Raw genomic sequence first — 25,656 nt, forward strand, 5'->3', positions numbered from 1 at the left:
CAAGTCACTTTCACAGGATTCTATTGGAAGTGCATAATGCAGACGTCAGTATGTTTCTGATATTTGTGTGAGTTTGTATTTTTGTCACCTTCCTTAGCACTGGAATGTGCTGTTTTAACCTTGTATTTTAGCACAGTCTTGTGATCAGAGTACTGCAGAAGACAGTTGAACAGGACCAAGTAGGTCTCTAAGGCTGTCATTAAAGCTAATTTCCATGGTTTCTCCAGAGTATAGACTAACTTTGCGTACTATCTAAATTTCATTAATGAGCTTTCCAGCATGTAACTCTGTGCAGTGGGCTATTATTGGATGGGTCCTTGAACAAGTCTACATATCATGAAGTCATTTTTTTCATAACAGAATGTTTTCTCCAAGTCTAAGAATGCTTAGTTGGATTCTTTCCTCATTTCTGGTTTCTTCTGTTCTAGATATATCACTACAAATATCCAGGTTGGTTGTGTGCATCCTGATCTGAATCTGAACTGCTCATCTCCCATCTTACTTTGTAGTGATCTGCATATTCATGTACCAGTCAGTGTATCTAGTACTTTCATTCAGAATGCCAGGAGTTTTATTTCTCTGTACTGCCCATAGTTTTGAATGTCTCCTTTGTTCTTGTATACTGGCACTAGAAGGCTTATTCTCCATTCATTTGGGGTACACCTTTTTTTCCATACCATTAGGATACCCTCCAGAGCTATTTCTCCCCTAACTTACCCAATATCTTGATCATATCTGTCGTGCTTTCATCTGAGCCTACTGCATTCTGTACTTCATTTTCTTTAGTACTGTTCTTGCTTCTTGCTCCACTTTCATTGTAGGCTTTTTATGGAGCAGTACAGCTTATGTTAGGTTTTCTTCATTCAGAAGCTTGCTAGACATACTCCTTCCATCTACTTTTGATGTCCTGTGAACTGGTGAGCAGATTGCTGCAGGTATCCCTTGCGAACGGTGTCTGCTAATTACCTTCTTTATCTTTTTGTCTTTGCCTTGCAACCTCAGAGTTTTTCTGCCACCTGCTGAATCACTTCCAGAAACTGATAGAATGACTCGGATACCTTGTTCTTTGCTACTGCAACTGTTTTCTTAGACTCTTAGTTAGCCAGCCAGTATTCCTTCTTAGCCTGGTCCATCTTTTTATCCCATTTTTCCCTACACAGCGACTCTCTTTCAGTAACTTCCTGGACTACTACATTTTCCACCTACTTTCCTTGTGCACCTTATTTCCAAACTTGGCCTAACTGCATATCTGCTTGATAGTTGTCACACATGCAGTTTTTACATGCTGCCATTCATCGACTCTACCTATTTCCACTTTTTTTCATGAGATGATAGAGCCTAGAGTATCTCCTTGAACTTTTGTGCTTTTGCTGCAGTCAGCTTCCAGGTCTCCTTGTATCTGTTGACCTTAGATCGTTCTCTGACCACTGGTTAAAGCTGATGAAGGTCACCAGTGGTTTATGCAGTTGTTTCACTGGGGATGATGTTGCAACATGATTCTATCTCGTTGCCCTTTCCTTGCTAGGAGGAAGTGTAGCTGAGTTGTATGTTGGCCAACTCTTGTTTATGATATTGTGACTGTTTCACTTGATGAACCATGCACTGGCAACTATCAAGCCATTTGCCAAATAGAAGTCTAGAATGTCCTTACTGTCTTTATTCCTGTTGCTCCACCCATGTGGTCCCAGCCAGTCCTCCTACCCTATTCCGTTTGCCTCAATATGAGCATTCAGATTCCTCATTATAAGCACTGCATCCCAACTGTAGACCACATTTAAGTAATCAGTTGTTTGGCTTATTATCCATTATCGCATAGTTGGCTGTTGCTAGAACTACCCATTTCCCTTTGTTGGTTTCTGACAAATGTTCCCATAGCGACAGATTATAATCAGCTGGCACTGGCACATTGCAGAAGCAATTCTCCTGCACTGCTTCTGCTTTTCACCTCCTGGCTAGATAGTCCTTACTGTCATCAACATGTATTAATATCTTTACCACTAATAATGCTAGTTACCTTAATCATCTCCTGCTGTCTCCATTATGCCTGCATGCCAGTAACCTAATCCTTCTCTGTATTTCTCATCAGTGGTCTGTATGCTGTCTGTAGTACCAGATACCTAATGAAAATATTTCCTTTGAACTAATGTTTCTTATATTTATTTTTGTGCATATTGTAAGTGATTTATATGTCGTATGTAATTATCCCAGTAACAGCATTTTTTACACTTAAGCTGCTCATTTTTATCGCATTTATTATGCATAATGTGCGTATTACTGCTTTAATCTTGTACAGTACATTACTGAGAATATGTTGGAGCTTTTATCCTCGAGTGTGTGCTGGAAAGGGGCCTCTCATGGTACAGTCAGTCTTTCCTGGGAATTTCCTGGGAAGCAAATGAAAGAAAGTGTTTTGGAAGTTGTATAATAAATTAATTGTCTTGGAAGTTGTATTTTAGTACAGAATGATGCCAGAAATGCCAGAGTCAGTTCCCTTCACTTGAAATCTGTTTTTTTGATGTCTGATTACTGTTCCCAACAACATCTATAGTTTGATTCTCAAGAAGAAAAGCAGGATGTAGGGATATAAAACTTGGGCAAGAGCGGGCTGGAATTTGCTGGAGAAAATTAGCAAAGAAACCAAAGTATTGGAAACAAATAACTATAGAGGAGAAAGGTAACAGAGCGGGATAAGGCCAAGCAGAAGTTTGGACTGTAAGTTAGAGACTGCATTCCCTAGTGTCAGAATGTAAGCAAAGAAAAAGGGGTGGGGAGTGCTAAGTGAAAGACAAGCAGTGTTAGTGTTTTTTAGTTGAGTCTACAACAGAAGCTGCTATTAAGATAATTAGGGCATATAAAATACTGTATGATAACTCTTAAGAATCGATCAGAGGAGGTTAGAAAAGACTGGAAAGAGAAAGTGAAAAAGCAACATACAAAGGAACAATGGGAAAACATATGTATGGCAAAGTTAGTTATTTTATTGTAGCAGGAGACAAGTTTCTTTCTTTGAGTATTGTTTATGTTATGTTTATGTTATTGTATTGTAGCAAGAGACAAGTTTCTTTCTTTGAGTATTGTTTATGTTTGTTAGGATAAGAGAGTCAGCAGTAAGACGGCGGTGGCTAGAGTTTTTCCTGCAGTGTCTGTAAGGAATTAATTGATCCTATAAAGGGACCCTAGTTTCTGGTGTGTACATTTAATGGTATGCAGTATATGGTGGTATTTGAGACTGTCTATTTAAACAGGTAGAAGTTTACTGTGAGTTACATTTTCAATGGCAGTATTATATGCTGACTTTATGGTAAAAGATTGTTTTTGATTTTGGCAACATTTTGAGGTGAAAAGCATTAGCTTAGTTTTCTTGGGGTTGAGTAGGTTTGATTATTTGAGCCAGGTTTCTACTGAGGAGAAAGAGTTTTGGGTAATGTCTTGGGTCTTATTTATTGTTGAGACCACACATATTAATGTTGAGTCATCTGCATACTGAACTAAACTAGCATGGTGAGTGGAGGTCATTAATACATATATTAAATATTAGAGGACTCAGGATAGAGCACTGAGGGACACCTGTAGTAACTGGTTGAAAGGATGAGTAGGTTTGTTGCCATTTAATGGATTGTTGCCTTCCAGATAGGTAACTAAGGAACTACAACAAGGAGTATTATAAAAGTCCTGTTGAGTAGAGTCGAACGAACAGTTGCTTGTGCGAGACAGTATCAATTGCCTTTGATAAGTCTAAGAACTTGTGGACACAAGCAGACCATTATTTCTGTGTTGGTTTATTATCTTGGTAAAATGTAGTTGAAAAGTAGTGCAGCTGTGCTGGGGCTTGTGTTTCTGAGAGCAGGTTATTTGAGGTGAAGTATTGCATCAGCTGCATATGGATGTATTTCTCTAATATTTTCAAGAGGAGGAAGAGAATCACTATTGGTCTGTAGTTATTGAACTCTGTGGATGTGCTACCTTTGTGCAGTGGTATGATGTAGTTTTTTCACAGTGATGACATGTATCTTTCTGCTATGGACCTATTAATTAGTGTGGACATAGGGAAGGCTATGACCTCTGCAGCCATTTTAGGTAGTGTGATGGTAGTTGGTCTACAGCTAAAGAAGTAGTTTTTAGTTTAAGGAGCAACTTAGGATCCTTACACGTGAGGTAGGTACTGGACTAAAATTGAAGAGCTGTAGGTGGTTTTGATTGGACAAGGGTAGAATGAGGGGAGCAGATGTGTTAGTGTCTAAGAGAGACAATATTGATTGTATAACATAGGAAATAAACTGTGTGGGGATATAGTCTGTCGTATTTTCTGTATTTGGAGCAGGACTAGTGGTCTTGCCAGGGTGGAGTAGTTTGCTTATCCTGTTTGACATGGAGTTGTGCAGGGTTTATGTTGTTGCTGTGTCTTTCGGCTTTTCCCGGTTAGGGGTCGCCACAGCGGAACTGCGGTCCGCTAATGATTGGCAATAGATTTTTACGTGCCGAGTTGCCGGCCCTGACGCACAACCTTCAAAGAAGGTACGCCCATTCATGCATGTCTCCACACAGAAGACGCTTTAGCTGAGAATCGAATAGGACAACGTCTTACTGTGAGGCGACAATGCTACCGCAGCACCACCACCGTAGTTCATAAGATGTCTAAACTGCTGGAGGGCATTTTGAGTTCTATTTTTGTACCAGTTTTTTCCAGGCTTTATCCCTTTTTATCTTGATTTTTTTTTTCCTTTGTAAACCATGGTGAATGATTGGACTTTACTGTTTTACATACTGGTGCTAGATTATTTAAGGTCTGTAAGAATACATTATTAAAGTGTTCTACAGCTGTATCTAGCATCATTGCTTGAAGTACATTCCAGTTATATTTTTTTAGTGTTTCATTGAAAATATCTTTGCTTAAATTGGTTGTATTTAGTATTTGATTATAGATAATATGTTTATTTTGGTTATGGTGAGTTCTAATAGCATATTTTGGTATGTGGTCACTTATGCTGTCTGAGAGGCAGCCTACTTTTGTCAGTTTGTCTGGTTTGTTTGTAAGAATCCAATCTAATGTTGAGTGTCTCCCTGAAGTTTTATTGATTTTAGTAGGTGTGGTTATTAATTGTCTGAAGTTGTATAAGTATGGATTAAGTGGGGTTAGTGGAATTTGAGTTGCCAGTCTATATTCAAGTCTCCAAGTATTATAGTTTCATGGCTAATTTGTTGGGATATCCAATACAGGATGCTTTCAGCAGTATCAGCTTTATTACCTGGTGGTATATGAATTGCTGTTAAACATATAGTTTTTTTATTATTGATTTTAGAAGTGTTGTTAGTACTTCAGCATTGTTAAATTTGGGTATTTCCTGTGGAAGTAAGGTAACGGTTAGGGAATTTTTATAGATGATTGCTACACCACCTGCATGCTTGTTTTGTCTGCCTTGCCTGGTTATATTGCATCCTTGGGGGTGATTGCCTTATCCTTTATTTCTTTTTTAACCAGGTTTCAGTCGCTATGACAATATCAGGAGTGTATGTGGCAAGGTAAGCATGTATGTCATAGATTTTATTGCACATACTTAGGTTCATATTTAGTAAGGTGAGTTTAGATTCTGTTTTATGCTGAAATGTATTAGATGACTGGTTTATTTTGGGGTTGTAAGTGATGGTTTTATGAACAGTGGGACTAGGATTGGGGTGAATATTTCTGCTAATGTTTTGAATTTATATTTTACATAGGGAGGAGTGTGGCCAGTTATATTTTGGTCTTGGTTTGTTATTTGATCATAAATTTGGATGCTTAGTTTTAAGATATTTATAAAAATATAAACCAGATGTTTGTTTGTCAGCTAGGGTGTTATGGGGAAAGGCAGGCTAGGTAGATGTTGATATTCTTTGTTAGGATTGGTTGAAGTCCTAGTGTTTGAAGGAGGTGGATTTGATAACTGGTGATACAGGCTAGTATGGTGAGGAGAAAAAGTAAAATAATCTGACTTAAGGGCATCTTATTTAACTTGGGTTTTTCTTTGTTGTAAATTAGGATAAAAATGTTAGGAGGGTGGTAGTAGGTTGGTTGTAGAGATGTAATTTGATAGTTATAGGAGGCAAGAATTAAAACAATTTGTGAGAGTCTTGGGTGATAAACTAGAGTGGGTGTTACTATTGGGAGTAAAGCAGGTTGAGACAGAGAAAACAATCAGTGACTTAATGTAAACAGCCACAAATCTGCTGAGAGATATGTAAAAGGAACAATGCAGTTTAAGACCTCTGTGATAGTAGATGAATGTCTTAGTTTTGTTGCTTTAGGACACAATTTTAGTAGATGAGTTAGCCCAATATCACCTTGACTTGACTAATGGTGATAACAGTAAAAAACTGCACTTGACTGTTTGAACAACTGTGTAATCTAAGGAGGTTTCTATGGAGTTTGAAATGCAAAGTCCAAAAGCCTACCTCAACCCACACAGACCAATTCAGCTCTAGAAAAATATTGGCTGAGAACTCAGTATGGTTACACAAGAAGAGAGATTAAACTTAGGGAAAGGAGACAGTGGACTGCTAAAAACAATGAGTTGTGCACAGTTAAAGAAGAAAGTACCAGAGGGACAGGTTTGGTCTAAGAAAATGGAGCTATTACAGTGGACAAAGGTCTTTGTTTTAGGCTGCCATAATATTTATACTTTACATACAAATATAGCCCACAAAATGGTGTCCAAACTGCAGACTTCACTGTTAAATGCATAATCTATTTGCTTACAGGGATACTTGTATAGAAAAATAAAATCACACTAGAGACAATTGAATGCACTGAATCAATGTTGACTGTGCACAAATACTAGCTCAGAGCTGAAATTGATTTAGTAATTGTCTTGTTTCAGACAAGAAGAAATAAGAAAGGAAGGGGGATGCGAAGTGTGACTTCATTGAAGGCATGCAGACAGGAAGATATAAATAATGGGAGTAATACATCTAGAAGAAGTAAAGAAAAATATAAGAGAAAGAAATAGTTTGAGTAGTAGGAGTAAATGTCAGTGTCTGTTAGGAAGGAGAGAGTAAAAACTGACTAGCAGGATGTCTGTGGAGGAGGGTTTATAGAATATGGCTATTGCTTACAAACTAGGATACTGAAGCACTTGTCTTCAGACTAGTCACTATGCAGGCTAAAATATATGCAGAAGACTGGATGCCTGTAACACTTAAAGCACAAGGCCGAAGGTGGAAAATAGTTGTCCTAATTAAATGGTGGTTGGATTGAATGGACTCGGACTGCCTATTTGGATGAGACTGCTCTGTGTATATTTAAGTTTCTAGGGAACCTGTTGAAAAAAAGATTATAAGGTAGTAATCACTGTCACCAGCCACCCTTACTTTTCAGCTACTATAAGGCTCTTCTCAAAGGGTGACCAGTTCTACTGTGTAATGTTACTATTATTCAAATGGTAAGTGACCAAGACTTTAAGGCTATTAGAGTGGCCTATACAGTGTCACTAAATACATATGCAAGTACTGTAAGAGCTTAAATATCTCTAAATAAAACCAGCCACAATTAAAAGGTTAAAATGTATTTAATAATAAATAATAAAAGCACAAGACAATACTCAGTAACTCAACACAGTGACAACAGAGTTCAGAACCACAGGAAATACTTTAAAACAACATTGCAGGACAGTCTCACATAAATACAGAACATCTAAACTAATCTTTACTGTATTTCTATCTATATCTAAGAGATACTATGCCCTAAATGACCTACTTACAGAGCAAGCAAATGTAGTGCTGGTGAGAGGATGTTGTCAGATCCAAAGACAAATACAAAATGCACAGACTCACTCTCTGAGATAGTTCTTAAGTTGCTATCAAACATTTATGCTGGGTTATTTCAGATTCCATTATTCTTTATCACCTCTTTGCCAGAAGTACTTATTTTTCAGAAGTTTGCCTGGAACTGGAAGTCGTAAAACCAGTTAAACACTTTTATGTTTGAAACCTGTAATTATTTCTGTTTCCAGACAATAGAAAAACCTCCTAGCTGCAGACATTCTGTCTGTTTGCTGTATTAACTAACTTTATAGCACATTGTAAAACTCTTTACTTTTCAACGTATTTTCTTAGAGTTTTGCAAGTTAACTCTCTATGTCCCAACTTCTACTATGAAAACATACATTTGCACAGGCATATAGCCCATATACATTTCTGCTCTTTCCAACAGGGTACACTGTGGTTACCTTTTTGAAGCTCAGCACATAACACAGTTTAACACACACTTCTGCACCAACAGTGTAATGCACACATAACATATAGTTCTCTTACATTTCTAAGACAAGCCCATGGATCATATGAATGTTCACAAATAACAAGTTCCTATTAGAAGACCGAAGACGCATTCTTTCAAATGTGTCTTGGTCGAACTTAAAAGACTGAAACGGCAAAATATTGAAGCTGCTTTTAAGCGAATTCTTGCCCTGGGAAAGAATTTGCTTGGCAGCTTCGTTACTTTGCTGTTTTCAGCACTGTAGTGCGGTCTCGGAGTTAGTATATTTAAGTAGGGGGGTATGGAGGTGTGTGGGGGATGAAGCCCCCCACTTAATGTAATGTTTAAAGTGTTTTGTGTTTTTTTTTTTTTTTTTGTTGGAACAGCGATTTTTTCCCTTTGGAAAAAAATTGCTGTTCTGACAGTTCGAGATTGTAAGCTTTCGCTTACATAGGGTCGATTAATCACAGTTTGCTTTTTTTAAGCGTTCGGTGATCTAATGTAGACCCACAAATAACATATGATTATTTACAAAATGCCAGCAAGCTGGGCTGGCAGTGTCACATTTCAGCAAGCCAGTAACCATGTGTCCTGTCTCAGACAGCTTAAATATCAACCCCTATGTCACAAGATGGGTTGCAAACTGGCTCAGGGATAGAACCCACATGGTCAGAATTGCAGGTGCCATGTCAGACTCTAAACCAGTTACAAGTGGCATTCCACAAGGCTCAGTCCTAGGACCTCTCTTGTTCGGTATATATTTCTCTGAGGTACAGGCTAACACGGGAGGACTATGGCTGACCAAGTTCGCAGATGACTGCAAACTGGGTGCCATAATCGACTCTCCGACTGACACAAGCATCCTCCAAAAGGGTCTCAGAGACGGATAACTGGTGCCAGAGCCATGGCCTAAAGCTAAATGCCAAAAAGTGCATAGTCATCCCCTTTGGGAAAAATAAAGTGCCCACAAATTACCACATAGGTGGTAATCCATTAAGTACAGAAGAAGTAATTAGGGATTTGGGGACCCAAGTAGATAGTAATCTCTCCTTTGACAGTCACGTTGCCAAAGTGGTTAGAAAGACCTTCTATATAGCCCACCTTATCACAAAAGGGTTCACATCTAGATCAAGAGAGGTCATTGTGCCCCTCTACTCATCACTCATCAGGCCCATAATTGAATACAGTGCCCCATTTGGGATGTACCTTACCCAACACCTGCAGCAACTGGAAAGACCCCAAAAGTACCTCACCAAGAGGATCATGGGACTCAAACAGTTGCCCCATGCAGTTAGGCTAAAGAAACTCCAGCTCTACTCAGTTGCTTACCGCCTACTCAGAGGCTATCTGTGCCTGACGTATAAAGCCATGTCCAACCCAGAATTAATGGTCATGCTCCACCTCAGCAAATCCAAATCCCTAGAGCTACACGCTCCAGGGACTTAAAACTCAGCACAGAAATAAATAGGACATGCTGGAGGGACAAATTCATATCCCAGATGCTCCCCTCACTCTGGAACAGAATCCCAATCCATGTTAGGCAGAGCCCCTCACTGACCCTCTTCAAGAGAAATCTTGAGTGGATGGGAGATCGTATGTTTACCCCTGGGATCTCTTCTGTGTCCCTGTTAGAGGCACAGTAAACTAACCTTAAAAGGGCTATCTTCTGTGACCTACTATACAGAGGCACAGTCAACAAATCTAAAAGGGTGGCGAAAGCCAAACACACTCTGGCTAGGCTTATAAATGCCCTAGGGCAGATAGCCTAGTATCAACCTATGAACCTAAGAAATGTCATTGTTAGCCTTGCGCCTGACAGAAGCCAGAGATATGGCATGCAGAATGGTTGCCTTGCTTGATGTGTAAAGATGACTTTTGCCATTAGGCAAGTGATCCCTTTGCACACTACGCATCCGAGCAAGTAGTGGAGTAGGACAGTGCTTCGTGGCAGCTGTGGGATTTTCCTCACCCAAAATATGTTGGCCCTCCTGTTTAATGTACACGGGAGGGATCTTGCTGCTTTAACAAGAAAGTGGTGATTCATTAAGATCTGCAGGAAACTGGAGGTAATCAACAGAAAAGCCACAGAAAGGCAAGAAAATCTTACACTTATTGTTGAAGATCTATTATTGTGTTGAGTGTTTTATCAGCCTGTACTGTTTTCCTACACATGCCCCAAAAAGTAATACTTTCATTTGCTTATGAAAACATTTCAACCATTTTAGCAATATATATGTAATTCTTAAAACTAATTTCAAAACTGTCTATCATTTTTTATGACTTTTAATGCTTTGAGTCTGTGGAAGTTTTAAATTTGAGGTTCTACATGTGTAGATGCTCAAAACTATAAAAATTGTTGTTGTGAAAAATGTCTTGCAGAGAAGGCCATTGAGTTGAGGCTGTCGAAGATAGATCATACAGCCATCCACCCTCACTTGCTAGATATGAAGATTGGTCAGGGAAAGTATGAACCTGGATTTTTTCCTAAACTGCAGTCCGATGTGCTATCTACTGGACCAGCTAGCAACAAGTAAGTAAAATTAGTTACCTTTTCACAGAATGTTTCTGCTGAGCTGCAAGAAATGTGTAATCCTTTCTGCACAGCAATTTGTATTTCTCATTACAGTTTTATTCAGGTTTTTTGGCTTTTTTGAAGAAAAATATGTTGTAGCAGTGGCTTGAAAACTTTTGTACTATTTGAATTTACTGTAACAAAATGTAATCCATTTACACGTTTCTTTTTGAAAAACATGGTGAGCATGGTTTTATTTTGATAACTGGATTATTGTAGTATGAAAAGTATGTTATAACAGTGCACTGGTTTATTGGAATGTAACAACTGCTGCAACAGCAGTGTAAATTGTCTCATGACAGCTGGGAATTGAGCTGATCCATCGGCTTAGAGGTTTTATTCCTCACTACACTGCTGGCAGCCAGGATTCAGCTAGCATGATTGGTGTCCATGGGCTGACTGAAGCGTAGGATGTTGTGGCCAGTTCTCATAACCCATGAGGGAGGAAGTATTAGTTGTCAGAGTTGTACTGTTCCTTGGGGAGGGGCAGCAGCAAGTGATGCAGCCACACTTAGTGACACAGTGGCACATAGCAGTGGCTTAGGCTATTGTATGATTAAAATGCATACTCAAGTCTGTTGTATAGAAAGTGTTGGTGTGGGACAGGGTCAGAAAGACCATCCACAGTCCCCAGACTGGTCATGGCACCCATGTCCTGCAGTGACATGCCATGACAGTAGATGCTTTTTTCTTGGAAGTAATGGAAAATGGAAAGTAGAGTTGCATAAGTGCGGAGCGTGAAACAGGGGTTGGTGGTACTGGGCCTAGCTGGAGGAGGGGGTGTAATCCATCGATCCAAAAACAGTGTAATGTGTATTTCATTTTATGTTTGCCTGAATTTAGAGAGGGGTGAAATGCAGATACAGTAGTTGGCTGTCAGTGAAATAGGTATTTTTGGAATGTCTTCATCAAGAACGTTTTTTTTTTCCAAGTACTAAACCCGGTGGACTCTAACTCTCACCCTAGGTTCTGAATGTTAAACATGTTATTTATGATCCCAGCCAGAGAATGACTGGTGTGATGGGTATGGAACCTTACATATTAATGTGTTTGTTTATTATTCACATAACTGAACTAGTCTAATGACTCCTTCAGCCATGGAGTGGGCCAGAGCTATAGAAACATAAAGTAAGGTAGAGCTTGAGTAAGGCAGAGACTGACACATAAAAGGAAGTAAACATACGCAGTAGAAACTATAATGTACAATTAAGGAAAAGTTAGGAAGTAACAAGAGTAAAACCAGTGAAAGGTAATTATGGATGTTCATCGTGCATTACAGCTGCAGTAATCACATATGGGTTTTCAGCCGTCAGGCGGTCCCTCGGTCGGCCGAATTCCAAAGTCTTGGTCGGTTGTTGTCGCGTACTCTTCTGACGTCAGGAAGGCTAGAGTATATAAGACACAGCCGACGCCATCTTCTTCAGTCTTTTTTGCCGCGCGGTGCCCGAAGCAGAAGCAGTTCGCAAGTGCCGGTCGGCCAGCTCCTGAATTACGAAAAATTTTGGAACCGAAGTCTTCATTAAAGCTAAGTACCCCGTTGGGGAACCTTTTCTTGCCTCAGACCGATGTCAGAAAAAGTTAATAATTGTATTTCTTGTGGGAAGCAAATACCGCATAAGGATTTCCATTCCCTTTGCATACCTTGTTTGGGCCCAGACCACGACGTCTCAGGCTGTCGCTTTTGCGCTACCTTCAATAAACGCACTATCAAGCGTCGGGTGGAGTTCGCCCAGCACTTTTTTGGTAAAGCGTTTAATTATAAAATGTCGTCGGATACTCCGACTACCGCTTTGTCTAAAAAACGCGAAAAGGACCGCCAGACGAGGACCGCGGTCTCCACCGACACCACGCCGAAGCAGGCTCCACGTGGCCCGGTTATCAGTGAGACGCCTTTGCAGTCCCTGACTACCGACGACTCTCCCTCGGCGGGGTCTTCTGTACCCGAGACCGCTGGTTCTTCGGCCCTTTCCCAGACTACAAACCAAGCCCCTGCATATGTCGAGCCTACCAATGTGGATAGATCTACATCCACCCATGGTGTATTTAGGCCTTCATCATCTTTCTCTATCAAGGCCTTCACTAAATCCAAAACAGCCAGGCACCATACTAGGCCGGCTACACAAGGCCCATCACCTGGGCCCATGCCTAAGAAGCACATGCTTAAAATGGCTGAGGACCTTATCACTCTTATCAGAGGCTCCCAGGCCCCTCCGGACAAGAGACCCAGAGTAGAGGAGGATTCTCCTACTTCTGACCAGGGATCCATTTTATCAGAACATTCTGATGCTGAAGAACATTCTTATTCCCCTTCGAGGATTCGGATGCAGAGCAGTCTATTCCTTCTGTATCCCCCTGAGGATTTTTCTTTGGGGAAACCTTACACTCTTTGAGAGAGCACTTCCACTGGGAAGGCCAAGACTTTTCAGACTCCAAGAAAAGGCTTAGGGAATTTCTCTGGTTACCTCAGCATAGACCTTTGGCTATTCCTCCTGTTTTGGAGGTATTGGATGATGTTTACTCGGAGGCCTGCCTTAATCCTGATTCTCTGCCTCCTGCACCAGTTAAGCCAGATAGGTATTACAGAGTACCTAATCATCAGTTCCTCTACAAAGGCCATAATGCAGACCCTGAAACTATTTCTCAAGGCCCTAAAGGAATTAAGGCCTCCACAGAATCCACTTCCGGAAAGGGAATCTAGATCTCTAGAAAGGTGGGGTAAGAAGGTTTATACCTCGGCCACCCTAGCCATGAGGGCCTTAAACTGCCAGTTTCATATGATTAAATATCATCAATTCCTGTTATCACAATTAAAGACCAAAATGTCACAGCCTGAACAACCAGATATAAAAGAGTTGCAGGATATGATGCATAGTGCAGAGCAAGTGGGTAAGCACACTTTACAATGTGGTTATGATGCCCTAGAGGCCTCCAGCAGATCGGCGCTACGGATCAGTCATTCGCAGACATGCATGGCTTAGGAACAAAATCTGCCAGACCATGTGAAAGCAAAAATTCTGGATGCACCTTTACATAAGGATGTTCTTTTGGTGCTAATGCTGAGGATATATTACGTAAAATGGAAGAAAAAGCAAAATCTATGCAAACTGTCAAAGCTTTCTTACAGGTTCAGCCACCACGGTTCAGCAGGAATTGGCCTTCAAAAACTGGTCCTTTCCAACCACTGACAAGCCCCAGAGAGGCAGATACAGACGCGGAAGGGGCAGAGGACAAGCCCAAGGGTCCTATAGAGGCAGACAATGGCAATCACCAGCACCAAGAGGTGGTGACGACAGTGCACAGCAGTACAGGAAACAGACTCAATGACTCCCTCATTTCCATGCCAAGCAAAATTCAACTGGCAGCACCTTTGGGAGGAAACTGGCACTATTTGCAAACAATTGGCATATTGTCACAACAGACAAATGGATTCTGGACATTATAAACAGAGGCTACAAATTCCATTTTCACACTCTTCCAAAATGAGAGGCATGCCAAATCTACCACAAAATCAAAGGGTAGAGGCACAACTACAAATTACAAAGCTCCTAAACATGAGGGCTATACAAAAGGTACCTACGCACCAACAAGCACAAGGTTTTTATTCAAGGCATTTCCTGGTGCCAAGAAAAGGAAGCGACTGGAGACCCATACTGGACTTATCCATTCTAAACACATTTCTTCTCGTGCCAAAATTCAAGATGCTCACATTACAGCAACTCCTTCCCATGCTGGGCAAGGGGTTCTGGCTGGTAACATTGGACCTCAAGGAGGCATACCTGCATGTCCCAATCAGACAAAGTTGCAGAAGATACCTCAGATTTCTTGCAGGTTCAAACCACTATCAATTCTCTGCATTGCCCTTTGGCTTATCTACTGCCCAGAGTATTCACCAAGTGCCTGGCATCAGTGATTGCATACTGCAGACTTCAAGGGATACAAATTTACCCTTATCTGGACGACTGCCTGATCCAAGCGGACAGCAAACACATACTTCTGAAACACCTGGCATATGTGACACGGTTACTGCTTTCTCTGGGATACACCATCAACTAGGAGAAATCAAAGCTAACACCCTCTCAGAAAATAACCTTCCTGGGTGCCAACTTGGACACAAACACCCAGATGGCTTACCTTACGCCAGAAAACAAGGGCAACTATCTCATTACTTCAAAATACTTGCAAAAGTACCAGGCTTACTGCAAGGAAAATCCTGCAGGCTCTGGGATTCATGGCATCTTGCATTCTTCTAATCCCATGCAAAGCTGCACATGAGGAAACTTCAGTGGTACCTAAAAATCTATGGTCTCAACACAGTCACAGCTTGGAAGCAGATTCCAATAATTCCCTGTCTTCAAAAGGAATTCATATGGTGGGCCCAAGCATGCCAAGTAAACACAGGCCTCCCATTCTGCAAGCCTCAAGCTACACAGGTCATAACCACAGACGCTTCAGATTACGCCTGGGGAGCACATGAAGGACAGGTGCATTCAGGGCAGATGGCCCCAAAAGAAAAGCACCTTCACATCAATCAAAAGAAATGCTGGCAGTAATAAATGCAATCTCAGCGTTCAGAATTCCTGCATCCAGGACAACTGCTCATAAGAACAGACAACACCACAGTAATGTGGTACATAAACAAACAAGGAGGAACTCATTCATACCCCTTGTGCAGACTAGCCATGACTCTTTGGAACCTGGCTCTGGAAAGACAAATAGAACTTCAGGCACAGTACCTGCCAGGAATGGAAAACACACTGGCAGACACTCTGAGCAGACATATGACAGATCCTCACGAATGGAAGCTACATCCACAGGTGTTTACAGAGATTGTTCAAGAGTGGGGAAGGCCAGATATAGATCTTTTTGCCTCCCACAGAAACCATCAATTAAAAAGGTTTTGCTCAAGGACCTTCCACCCAAAGGCCTGGAAAGTGGACGCTCTTTCCTTCACATGGACAACTTGGTCAGTTTATGCATTCCCACCTCTACCTCTTCTGCCCAAGGTACTTTTGAAAGAAAGAACAGACAAGCCGAGGATGATACTGATTGCTCCGGACTGGCCGAGACAACACTGGTATCCACTCCTGAGGAGCCTAACACACACTCCTCCGTGGCCCCTGCCTCTAACACCTCTTCTGCTGACGCAGAACAATTTCAAAACCCTTCACAGTCAGCTGAAAACTCTCAGTCTCGCTGCATGGAAAATTCCTTAGCATCACATCAGACACTACTCTCCAAAGAGGTGCAGGATGTCATTTTGGAGGCCAGAAGACCATCTACTAGAAAAGCTTACTCCGCAAAATGGAAGCGGTTTTGCAGTTGGAATGAAAAACGAGGGCAGGACCCTAGAAAATTGAACCTACCTCAGATTTTGCAGTACCTAGCTGAACTTTTGAGCAATGGACTTTCATTTTCCTCAATCAAAATACGTGCCTCAGCAATCTCTGCAGAATTCAACATGGATCCTCCTTTATTCTCACACCCACTCCTACGACAGTTCCTCAGAGGGGCTAAGAACATAAGACCTCCAAGGAAACAGCCAGTGCCAGCTTGGGACCTTAACTACGTACTGGAAAAATTGACATTGCCTCCCTTTGAACCGGCTGCTTCAACAGAATTACAATATTTGTCCTGGAAAACAGCTTTTTTCCTGGCCATCACTTCAGCTCGTAGAGTATCTGAGTTGCAGGCCCTCATGGCGGTGCAGCCATTCCTCATCTTCCATCAGGACAGGGTTTCTCTTCGTACCAACCCTTCCTTTATGCCTAAAGTGGTATCTAGGGTAGCCTTAAACCAGGCCATACACCTTCCTACCTTTTACCCTAACCCTCAAAACAAAGGGGAAAGGCTGCTACACTCTTTAGACATCCATAGGCAGCTACGCTATTCTTGGACAGAACCAAATCCTTCAGAAAATCAGATCAACTCCTCATTTCCTATGCTGTGGGGGGTCAAGGGTAACCTGTTACCAAACAGACCATTTCCAAGTGGATTGGTCACTGCATACGCTTTTGTTATTCCTATCATGGAAAGCTTGTCCCTACTGGTATCAGACCTCACTCCACTAGGGCCACAGCCACCTCTACAGCCTTCCTCAGAGGAGTGCCTACTAAAGATATCTTGGAGGCAGCCACTTGGAGTTCTGTACATACCTTCACAAAACACTACCATCTGCCTTTATACTCCAGAACAAGAGCAGGCTTTGCCACTGCAGTTTTGCAGGGCATTCTAGCTCAACCCAGTTCCGTATAGTACCTACCACCCTATGCATAGCTTTGGGATTCTACCCATATGTGATTACTGCAGCTGTAATGCACGATGAACATAGTACAGTTTTGTACCTACCATAAATGTAGATGTTCGAGGGCTATTACAGCTGCAGTACAGGTTTCCCACCCTCCTTCCCCACTTGGTAAGACCTTGGGGTCTGAATACCTCTTCATACCTGCTGACTGGGTTATCCTGCTATGTTTTATTTGCTTACTTTTGTGGATTACATTTATTTATGTATTGTCTTCCTTTTGGGGGCACCTGACATCTGGGGCAAGAAAGACTGAAGAAGATGGCGTCGGCTGTGTCTTATATACTCTAGCCTTCCTGACGTCAGAAGAGTACGCAACAACAACCCATTGGACCAAGACTTTGGAATTCGGCCGACCGAGGGACCGCCTGACGGCTGAAAACCCATATGTGATTACTGCAGCTGTAATAGCCCTCGAACATCTACATTTATGGTAGGTACAAAACTGTACTTTTTAAGGAAGGAGACCAGTGTTCTGTGTTGAAATATGAGAAAATAAGGCTAGAGGGATTAAATTCAGAAGATTGTAATAGTGCATCGGTTCAAGTAGTCCCATTAAATCAGTGGATTGTCACTAAGAGTATTTACTGTGAAACAGAAACTTGTCAGAAATATGAAGGCTGTGGCTGGAGAATAATCTGTAAAGTCTAACCAGCAATGCTGTCCTTGAGGAGTCAGTGCCTAAGTTGTATTGTGCGTACTTATCGTTAGTGAAATACTTAAATTAATTTCTTGTGTACTTACTTGACAAATGGCAACATTGTATTTCATTTATTTTGGACTTGATACTGTGCTTAACAGCAAAAAAAGCTGTTAAATCAGGATGCCATATAGTTAGATGTGTATGCATTTACCATAGTTACATTACAGTGTAGTATGTGCCGGGTCCAGTGCAAGTAACAGTAACAAACTGAAAAACTAACATTACCTCCTTTAGGGCCTGGCAGTCCTTTTAACTTGAAATTGCTGTCCTGGAAGGGATTTTTGGTTGCAATAACGTAATATGCAAACCACATAAGGCAAGGGTTGTCTTTAAAAAACAAAATCCCTCTTTTATACCTAAAATTGTCTAAATTAGCCTTAACCCATTCAGTTCAACTTCCTGTTATCTTCTGCATATGACAGAATAAAGGAAACAGGTTTTTCCAATACATGGATGTGCCAGAAGCTGTCACGACCTGGAGCTTTGGGGTACTAAAGGGAAAGGACAAAAAATATTACAGCTGACTGATTAATTTGTTTCCTTCATGGATGGGGAAATATGGTATCATCAGATATCAAATAGACCCTTTCTGTGTGGTTCTGCAGCATTTTCTGCCGCAACAAATATCCCACAGAATTGGAGTGGTAATCATATGTTTGTGTAGTGTGTTAGATTTTTGTTGTGTGCATATGTATGTTTATGGACTGAGATAAAACTGCAGATGTGCGCAGTTAGTTTTTCCTTAGTTGTTTCTTCAGTTGCCATTCTCTTTATCTGAAAGCTGTTCAGTAACTCATTTAATGCCAGCCTCCTGTGTCATCTTCAGCTGTATGTGTTTGCTTTTGTGGGGTTTGACAGCTCAGTAGATTAATGCACTGCAGGTCAATGTCTTGCTGTAATATTGGAGCTCTGCCTTGATGGATCGATGATATAGTTCACCCTCTCCAGTGGTCATAATTCAGCACGTTTTTTTTGTAATCCTCCTCAGCTGTTTTCTAATGCCAGCACTTGCCAAGACATCATACCCTGACTACGTAAACATGCCTAGCCACTAGGCCCAATAATTCTTTTCTGCCACTTACACAGTTGGGGTCTTGATCCTGATGGATTTTTGAGAAATGTTCTCCCATTTCTAGAGTATCTCTGTTGCTGTAAATTACTAGTGAAGACCTGCACTGGCATTGCCTGCATTGCTTTGAGGGAAAATAGAAAGTAAACACTGACACAAGTCCTAGCAGTTAACCCTGATACCTCCATGCACCAAAGAAAGACGTCGCTACCAGGAGAGGATAGCAGTGATTGAACATTCTTGTCACAGGAATCAGTAGGAGGTTCTGCTGTGCAGACTCAGGTTTCATCCAGAATAGAAGACTTGGTGGCCAGCCAGGCATGTCTCTTCTGCATGTAAGCCCATTGTTAAAATGTGCATTTTTCCCCCCTGAAAGTGCTGATCTTAACCTTGACAACAAGGACTTGGGCCTGCACCAGTCCTGCACTTGAGCAGATAGTGCAGGCACCCTGAGGAAGCATATCCTTGGCTCTCACCTTTGGGGGGTGGGGTGCTGGAGCAATGTAGGTGTTGTCTAGTTACTTGTTTATTAGGTGCAGCTTAATGTCAACAGGCCTGATGACAGTAAGTGATCTATTGAATTACTTTTATTCTGATTAGGGACACAAGGCTGAAATCTCCTCTCCTGGGGTCTTTTGATCCAGGTTTCAGGGCTTCACCTTGTTATTCCACACCAGGACTTCTCTGGTCCAAGTTCTAAATGTGCTAACCAGTGTTTGGTGGGAACTTGAAATACAGGTGCAGAACCTCACTGGTGCTTCTGGAGTTAGTTAGGTATAAGAAGCTTCTTCCCAGTCAGGTTCCCTTCAAGAGTCTGAGGACCCTGGGACTACCGTCTTTAAGAAAGACTATGACAGTGAGTCTTCCCGATCCTGTGCTTACTGCCCAATGACCCATTCTGTAGAGGAACCCTGAGTCTAATAGGGTCCTTTATAAACTGACCTCTGGCCCATTACTTCTGTACAGAGAGTCAGGAATGTGTACCTGGAGGAGGAGGAGGAGCACTTAATCACCCCATCCTAAAAGAACAGTTATAGTTATTTCTTTTATTTCATCCTGGAAGTACTGCTTCTGTATCCTCCCACCCTTAATCAAGGCAGATGTTCTTTACAATTCCCTAGCTGAATGGAATGACTCCCTGACCAGGCATCCGTGGTCAGACTCATATATGAATGGTCCATTGAAGGTCTGCCATTTGATATTCTGTGATGTTGCCTTCATAGATTAAATAATGCCTTAAGAAAATACCCTTTATTTGTCTGTTACTGTCTTTCCTCTTTGCGGTGGTGGTGCTGCGGTAGCGTTGTCACCTCATAGCAAGACGTTGTCCCGTTCAATTCTCAGCTAGAGCGTCTTCTGTGTGGAGGCATACGTGAATGGGGCGTGCCTTCGTTGAAGGTTGTGCATCAGGGCTGGTAACCCGGTACGTAAAAATCCACTACCAATCATTAGCGGACCGGAGTTCCGCTGTGGCGACCCCTAACCGGGAAAAGCCGAAAGACACAAACAAACTGTCTTTCCTCTTTGATTCCTTTGTTGCTTATCTGTAACTAGCTTTAGTACGCTTGCACATGCACAAGCTTGCAGGAGTGTGCTCACGCACCTGTGCGCGCGCACACACATGTACATTTTTTTTATATTATTTTCCTCTATAACTTCGAACAGTCAAGACCTCAGTAGCTACTTTCACCCATTCATTCCTCTTGTTGGAGTGAGGGAACAACCTGTTCTGTCACCAAGCAGTTCTTTGGGGGTTTTCTGCTTTACTCCGTATCACCCCTGTAAATGCCTTCAAGTTCCCAAGGGCTGGGTTCCAGTGGGAGCTGTGTGGAGGTGTGTTACCAGCTTCCATGAGTAATGCTATCTTAAAGCCCCACTCCCTTGAAGGCAGATGCCACCATGCACATATCTAGTCTCCACTTTGTGTTGTAGGCAGAGTACATGTCTCAGTATGTACACACGTGCTCTCACACACACACACACACACACACACACACACACACACACACACACACACACACACACACACACACACACACACACACACACACACACACACACACACACACACACACACACACAGGAGAGGTAAGCAGACTGCGTCTCATCATTTTTCTGCATCTCTAGCTTGCATTTCCTGCTTACAAGTTGTTAAATGAACCCAGATCATTAGGGTTGTAGTCAGGACTTCATCCTTCTGTGCTGTGGAGTCGACTTGTATACTACAAAGTAAGTATTGAATTTAACATGCTTAAAATTGTAGTGATTCCACTCATTAGTTTTAGAAAGTGTGCTTATTAGGAGTGTGTATATTGTAGCACAAATCCAGTGAATTAAGATGCTTGAGTGTAAAAAATGTCCTTGTGAGTTAAGATGTGCAAGGAAAAGATGAGAGTTAACATTAAAATTTGCATTTGGTTTGTATAAATGCTACGACAAGCATTTTTCTTTATGTGGAGGTACCTGATTTACTGTATGGTTCAGTTGTCCTTTCTGGTTTTCATAATCTTTGCCTTCATTGTTTCACTTTTTTGCTCATTTAACTTATCTGTTTTGCATAACAGATTGAATGTATATTGTGAATTTTGGAATGTAAAAGCATTTGTATACTTCTCTGCACTCACCACCCCACCCTCAATAAGGACCTATTGCAATTTGAAGTGCAGAAGTAATTGGCAGTGGGCAGGTATGGAGCTAAACCCAAGTGTAAGGATTGCTTTTTTAAGTTGTTACTGGCCCTAAGTTTTCATTAGGCTAGCTTTGGCAGTACTGGTGGAGGGGCCACATGGTTAATGAATATTAAAATGCACCTGCAGTGTAGTAGACTTCATGATCTGCTGTGTATGCTTGGAAGCCAATTACCATAAATGAAGATGTTATTCTCTCTCTGCTTGCTGTCATCTCCTGTCTAAGCTTTTCTTAGGTCCATGGATATATAATAGGCTAATGACCACCAGGGCCTTTATAAGCCTAGCCATGAAGTCCAACCCAATTGTGTCTTTGTGTATCATAATCATCAACCCCCTTTTCCCATTTGGGGATTGGGGTATCGCATCAACTGTCACTACCTCTCTATTCAGTGCTACTCTCCTGTCTTCTTTGACACTCATGCTTGACTGCCACAGGTCTTCTCACAGAATTCGTCCACCTCTTTGCTGGACACCCTTGTTTCCTCTCATCTTCCTGTCTGTCCCAAATAATCTTCACCAAATTGTCTTCTACTTTTCTGTACATGTGCCCGAACCACTGTAATCCATTCTTTTTTTTTTTTTTTTTTATGCTTTCTGCAGTGAGCGCTACTTTGGCTTCGGCTGTTATGTCATCATTTTTTCATCTACCACTCATCTCAGGCACTTAATTTCCATCACCTCTAGCTTACTAAGCTGTTCTGTCTTTACTGCTCAGGTTTCTATTCCTTACAGTGGTACTGGTTACACCACTGTTTTGTACTCCTTACTTTTCAGGTACATTAGCATTCTTCTCTCATGTACTTCACTTAACACTGTGTGCCAGTTGGCTGCACCCCCACTGATTCTAGCTTTGGCCTCCTCATTCAGATCTCCCTTCTCCTCAAGCACCCCTCCCAGATACTTGAAGCTGTTAACCTGTTCCACTATTTTCCCTTCTATCTCAATTCTCAGCTTCTTCTGATTTCCCCAGTTGCTGCCATTGCAATTGTCTTATCTGTACTCAGTTTCATACAATGAACCCTCTGTTTTGATTTCCATTCCCCTGTCTTTTGTTGAAGATCTTGCTCAGACTCATAGGTTCATAGGTTATACTAAGCTAACTGCCCTTGCAAGCCATTTTAAGCCTAGCCAATTATCCCTTGTGAGACTCAAACCCTGCACTTTGGGTTTGTATGGCAAACACCTTAACCATTAGGCCACCCTCCCTACATGTAATAAAGCCTGTAAAGCCACATCGTCTGTATACAGCAGCTTTGTTGATCTGTCCCATCCGACTTTGTTAATGTACTCCATAAGCAGTATGAACAGCAGTGGGCTCAGAGCTGAACCTTGATGTACACCCACTGGGCACCCCTCTGTGATTACGCACTGTTTGTACTGAGTCATTGGATCCTTGTACATAGCTTACACTAATTCTACCAGTCTTTCTCTGATCTGGAACCACTGCAAGACTGACCAAATCAGTTTTCTTGAGACCTTATCATACACTTCCTCCAAGTCTAGGAATGGCCAGTTGGACTTTTTTCTTATCTCCAGCTTCTTCTCAACTACCTGTCTTCTTCTCAACTACCTGTCTGACCGCAAACATTGGGTCAGTAAAGCTGCATCCTGATCTGAATCTGAACTGCTCATGTGCCACCTTACTTTCAACTACTTTGCGTATCTGTTTATCAATTACCCTCTCCAGACCTTTCTTGCAGTGTGACAGGAGTTTGATACCTCTGTACTGCCCTCAGTTGTGGATATCCCCTTTGTTTTTGTACACTGGTACGAGTATGCTTATTCTGCAGTCATCTTGGATATGCCTTTCTGTCCACACTGCTATGAGTACCCTCAGGAGATATTTTCCCCCAGTCTCAACCAGTATCTTTATCATGTCTGCTGTGACCTCATCTGAGCCTGATGCTTTCCCTGACTTAATTTTCGTCAGTGCTGTTCCTACTTCTTCTATGGTGGGCTCCTCCTCTTCTCTCATCGTAGGTTGTGTTTGGGGCAAAACAGCTTCTGTTGGGTTTTCTTCATTCAGAGACTGCTGGAAGTACTCCTTCCATCTGCCTTTGATGTCCTGTGGACTGATGAGCAGGTTGTTGCTGACATCCCTTACGAAGGGTGTTTGACTATCTTCTTAATCTTTCTTTCTTTGCCTTGCAACTTGATACAGTTTCTTTTTGCCATCTACTGAGTTACTTTCCAGAAGCTGGTAGAGTGCCTCTGATGCTTTGTTCTTTGCTATTAGAACTTCTTGGTTAGCCTCTTTGTAACCAACTGTGAAGCCTCTGCACTGGCCCAGTAATCAAGGAACCTCAATCCTCACCACTAGCACCAGTGAGGGCCTTGCACATTGGGAGGATGAAAAGTACACAGACAGTAAATTACAATTTCACTTAAGAGCACACAGAGATCACAGTCATTCTGGGGCTGGTTTCTCCCTCTGTCTCCAGATCCCCAATAAGACTCCCCACTGGCACAGCTATAGGGTTAAGATCTCAGCTGAGTGGTCAAGCCAAAACCTCCAGCACTCTTTCTGTCCACCCAGTGCTTTGTGTCCCTGCCCAAGTAGCTGACACACGCGCACACACACACACACACACACACACACACACACACACACACACACACACACACACACACACACACACACACTTTGATAGTTGATTTATATACAAACACACAGACAGTCCTGGGGATGGCTGGCGCAGGTTCAGTAGCTATATCCCCTTCTGCCCAGACTATACGGTAGTACCAGCTGCCACCAACCACTCTTTATTATCAACTTCTATAAGGCCCTTCCCAAAGGGTGACCAATTCTACTGTGTAATGTTACTGTAATCCAAATGGTAAGTGTGACCAAGACTAAGGCTGTTTAGGAGTTGCCTATACAGTGTCATCAAATACATACGCAAGTACTCTAGGAGCTTAAGTATCTCTAAACAAACCAGCCTCAATTAAAAGGTTTAAATATATTTAATAATAAATAATAAAAGAACAAGACAATACTCATTAACTCAATACAGTGACAGCAGAGTTCAGAATCACAGGAAATATTTTAAAACAAAATTGCAGGACAGTCTCACATAAATACAGAAAAACACTTGTAAAACACTCCACAAGGCACGGTAGTCAGGAAAAAGGTACTCCAGTAAAAATAAAAATTGTAATAGTTCATCAGATGTCTGGTTGTTAATGGATGAAAGTGCTAAACCACTGGGCTGTGATAACTATTAAAAGTTTTTTATTTTTACCGGAGTACCTTTTTCCTGACAACCGTGCCTTGTGGAGTGTTTTACTGGATTTCTACACTTTCCAGACTTTCCGCGTTTTCTTTTTTGATTTTTTTTTTTATAAATACAGGAAACATCTAAACTAATCTTACTATATTCCTATATATCTATAAGTTTTACTTACAGAGCAAAGCAAATGCAGATGACAAGTGCTGAAGATGGATGTTTCAGGTCCAAAGACAAGATACAAAATGCACAGACTCACTGTCTGAGATAGTTCTTAAATTACTATCAAACATTTCTGCTGGGTTATCTCAGATTACATCATTCTTCGTCACCTCTGCCTTCAGTTCTCAGGCTAACAGAAACTTAAAATTTAGCATCTCTGTGTCAACAATACTTACCACTCAGAAGTTTGCCTGGAACTGGAAGTCATAAAACAGTTAAAAACTTTTACCTTTGAAACCTGTAATTATTTCTGTTTCCAGACAGTAGAAAGAATTTCTAGCTGCAGACATTCTTTCTCCTAGCTGAGATAAACACTATAGTAAACAATTCACTTATTTTCTTAGAGTTTGCAAGTTAACTCTGTTCTTTTCCAGTAGGGTACACTGTGGTTACATTCTTGAAGCTCCTGACATAACGTACAGGTCAACACACACTTCTGCACCAGCAGTTTAATGCACACATAACATACAGATGTTATGTTGTCCTATCTTGCCTTCATTCTTACAGTGATGGGTTCGGAGCTGATCCTCGCCTCCGACTCGGCCAAATACACAACTGAAAGACTCAAACTTGGCTTGTGGCAAGTAGGCATCCCATAATGCAGTGGTGTAACTCCCCAGATCTCGTTTGCCACTTTACGAGGTT

The 25,656-nt window shown here is 41.6% G+C and overlaps 1 protein-coding gene across 2 annotated transcripts in view; it reads left to right on the forward strand.

Moving 5' to 3' along the window:
* The window catches only part of DENND5A (DENN domain containing 5A), a 1,739,423-nt gene that overhangs the window by 1,090,880 nt on the left and 622,887 nt on the right, over positions 1-25,656 (forward strand). For both annotated transcript variants that reach the window (XM_044059112.1, XM_044059111.1), the window contains one exon: positions 10,607-10,757. In XM_044059112.1, the coding sequence (XP_043915047.1) occupies positions 10,607-10,757 (151 nt within the window). The remainder of the gene's footprint in view (positions 1-10,606; positions 10,758-25,656) is intronic.

This window comes from Protopterus annectens, chromosome 17.part0 (genome assembly GCF_019279795.1).
Source record: "Protopterus annectens isolate FY-2018-M chromosome 17.part0, PAN1.0, whole genome shotgun sequence".
Taxonomy (NCBI): domain Eukaryota; kingdom Metazoa; phylum Chordata; order Ceratodontiformes; family Protopteridae; genus Protopterus; species Protopterus annectens.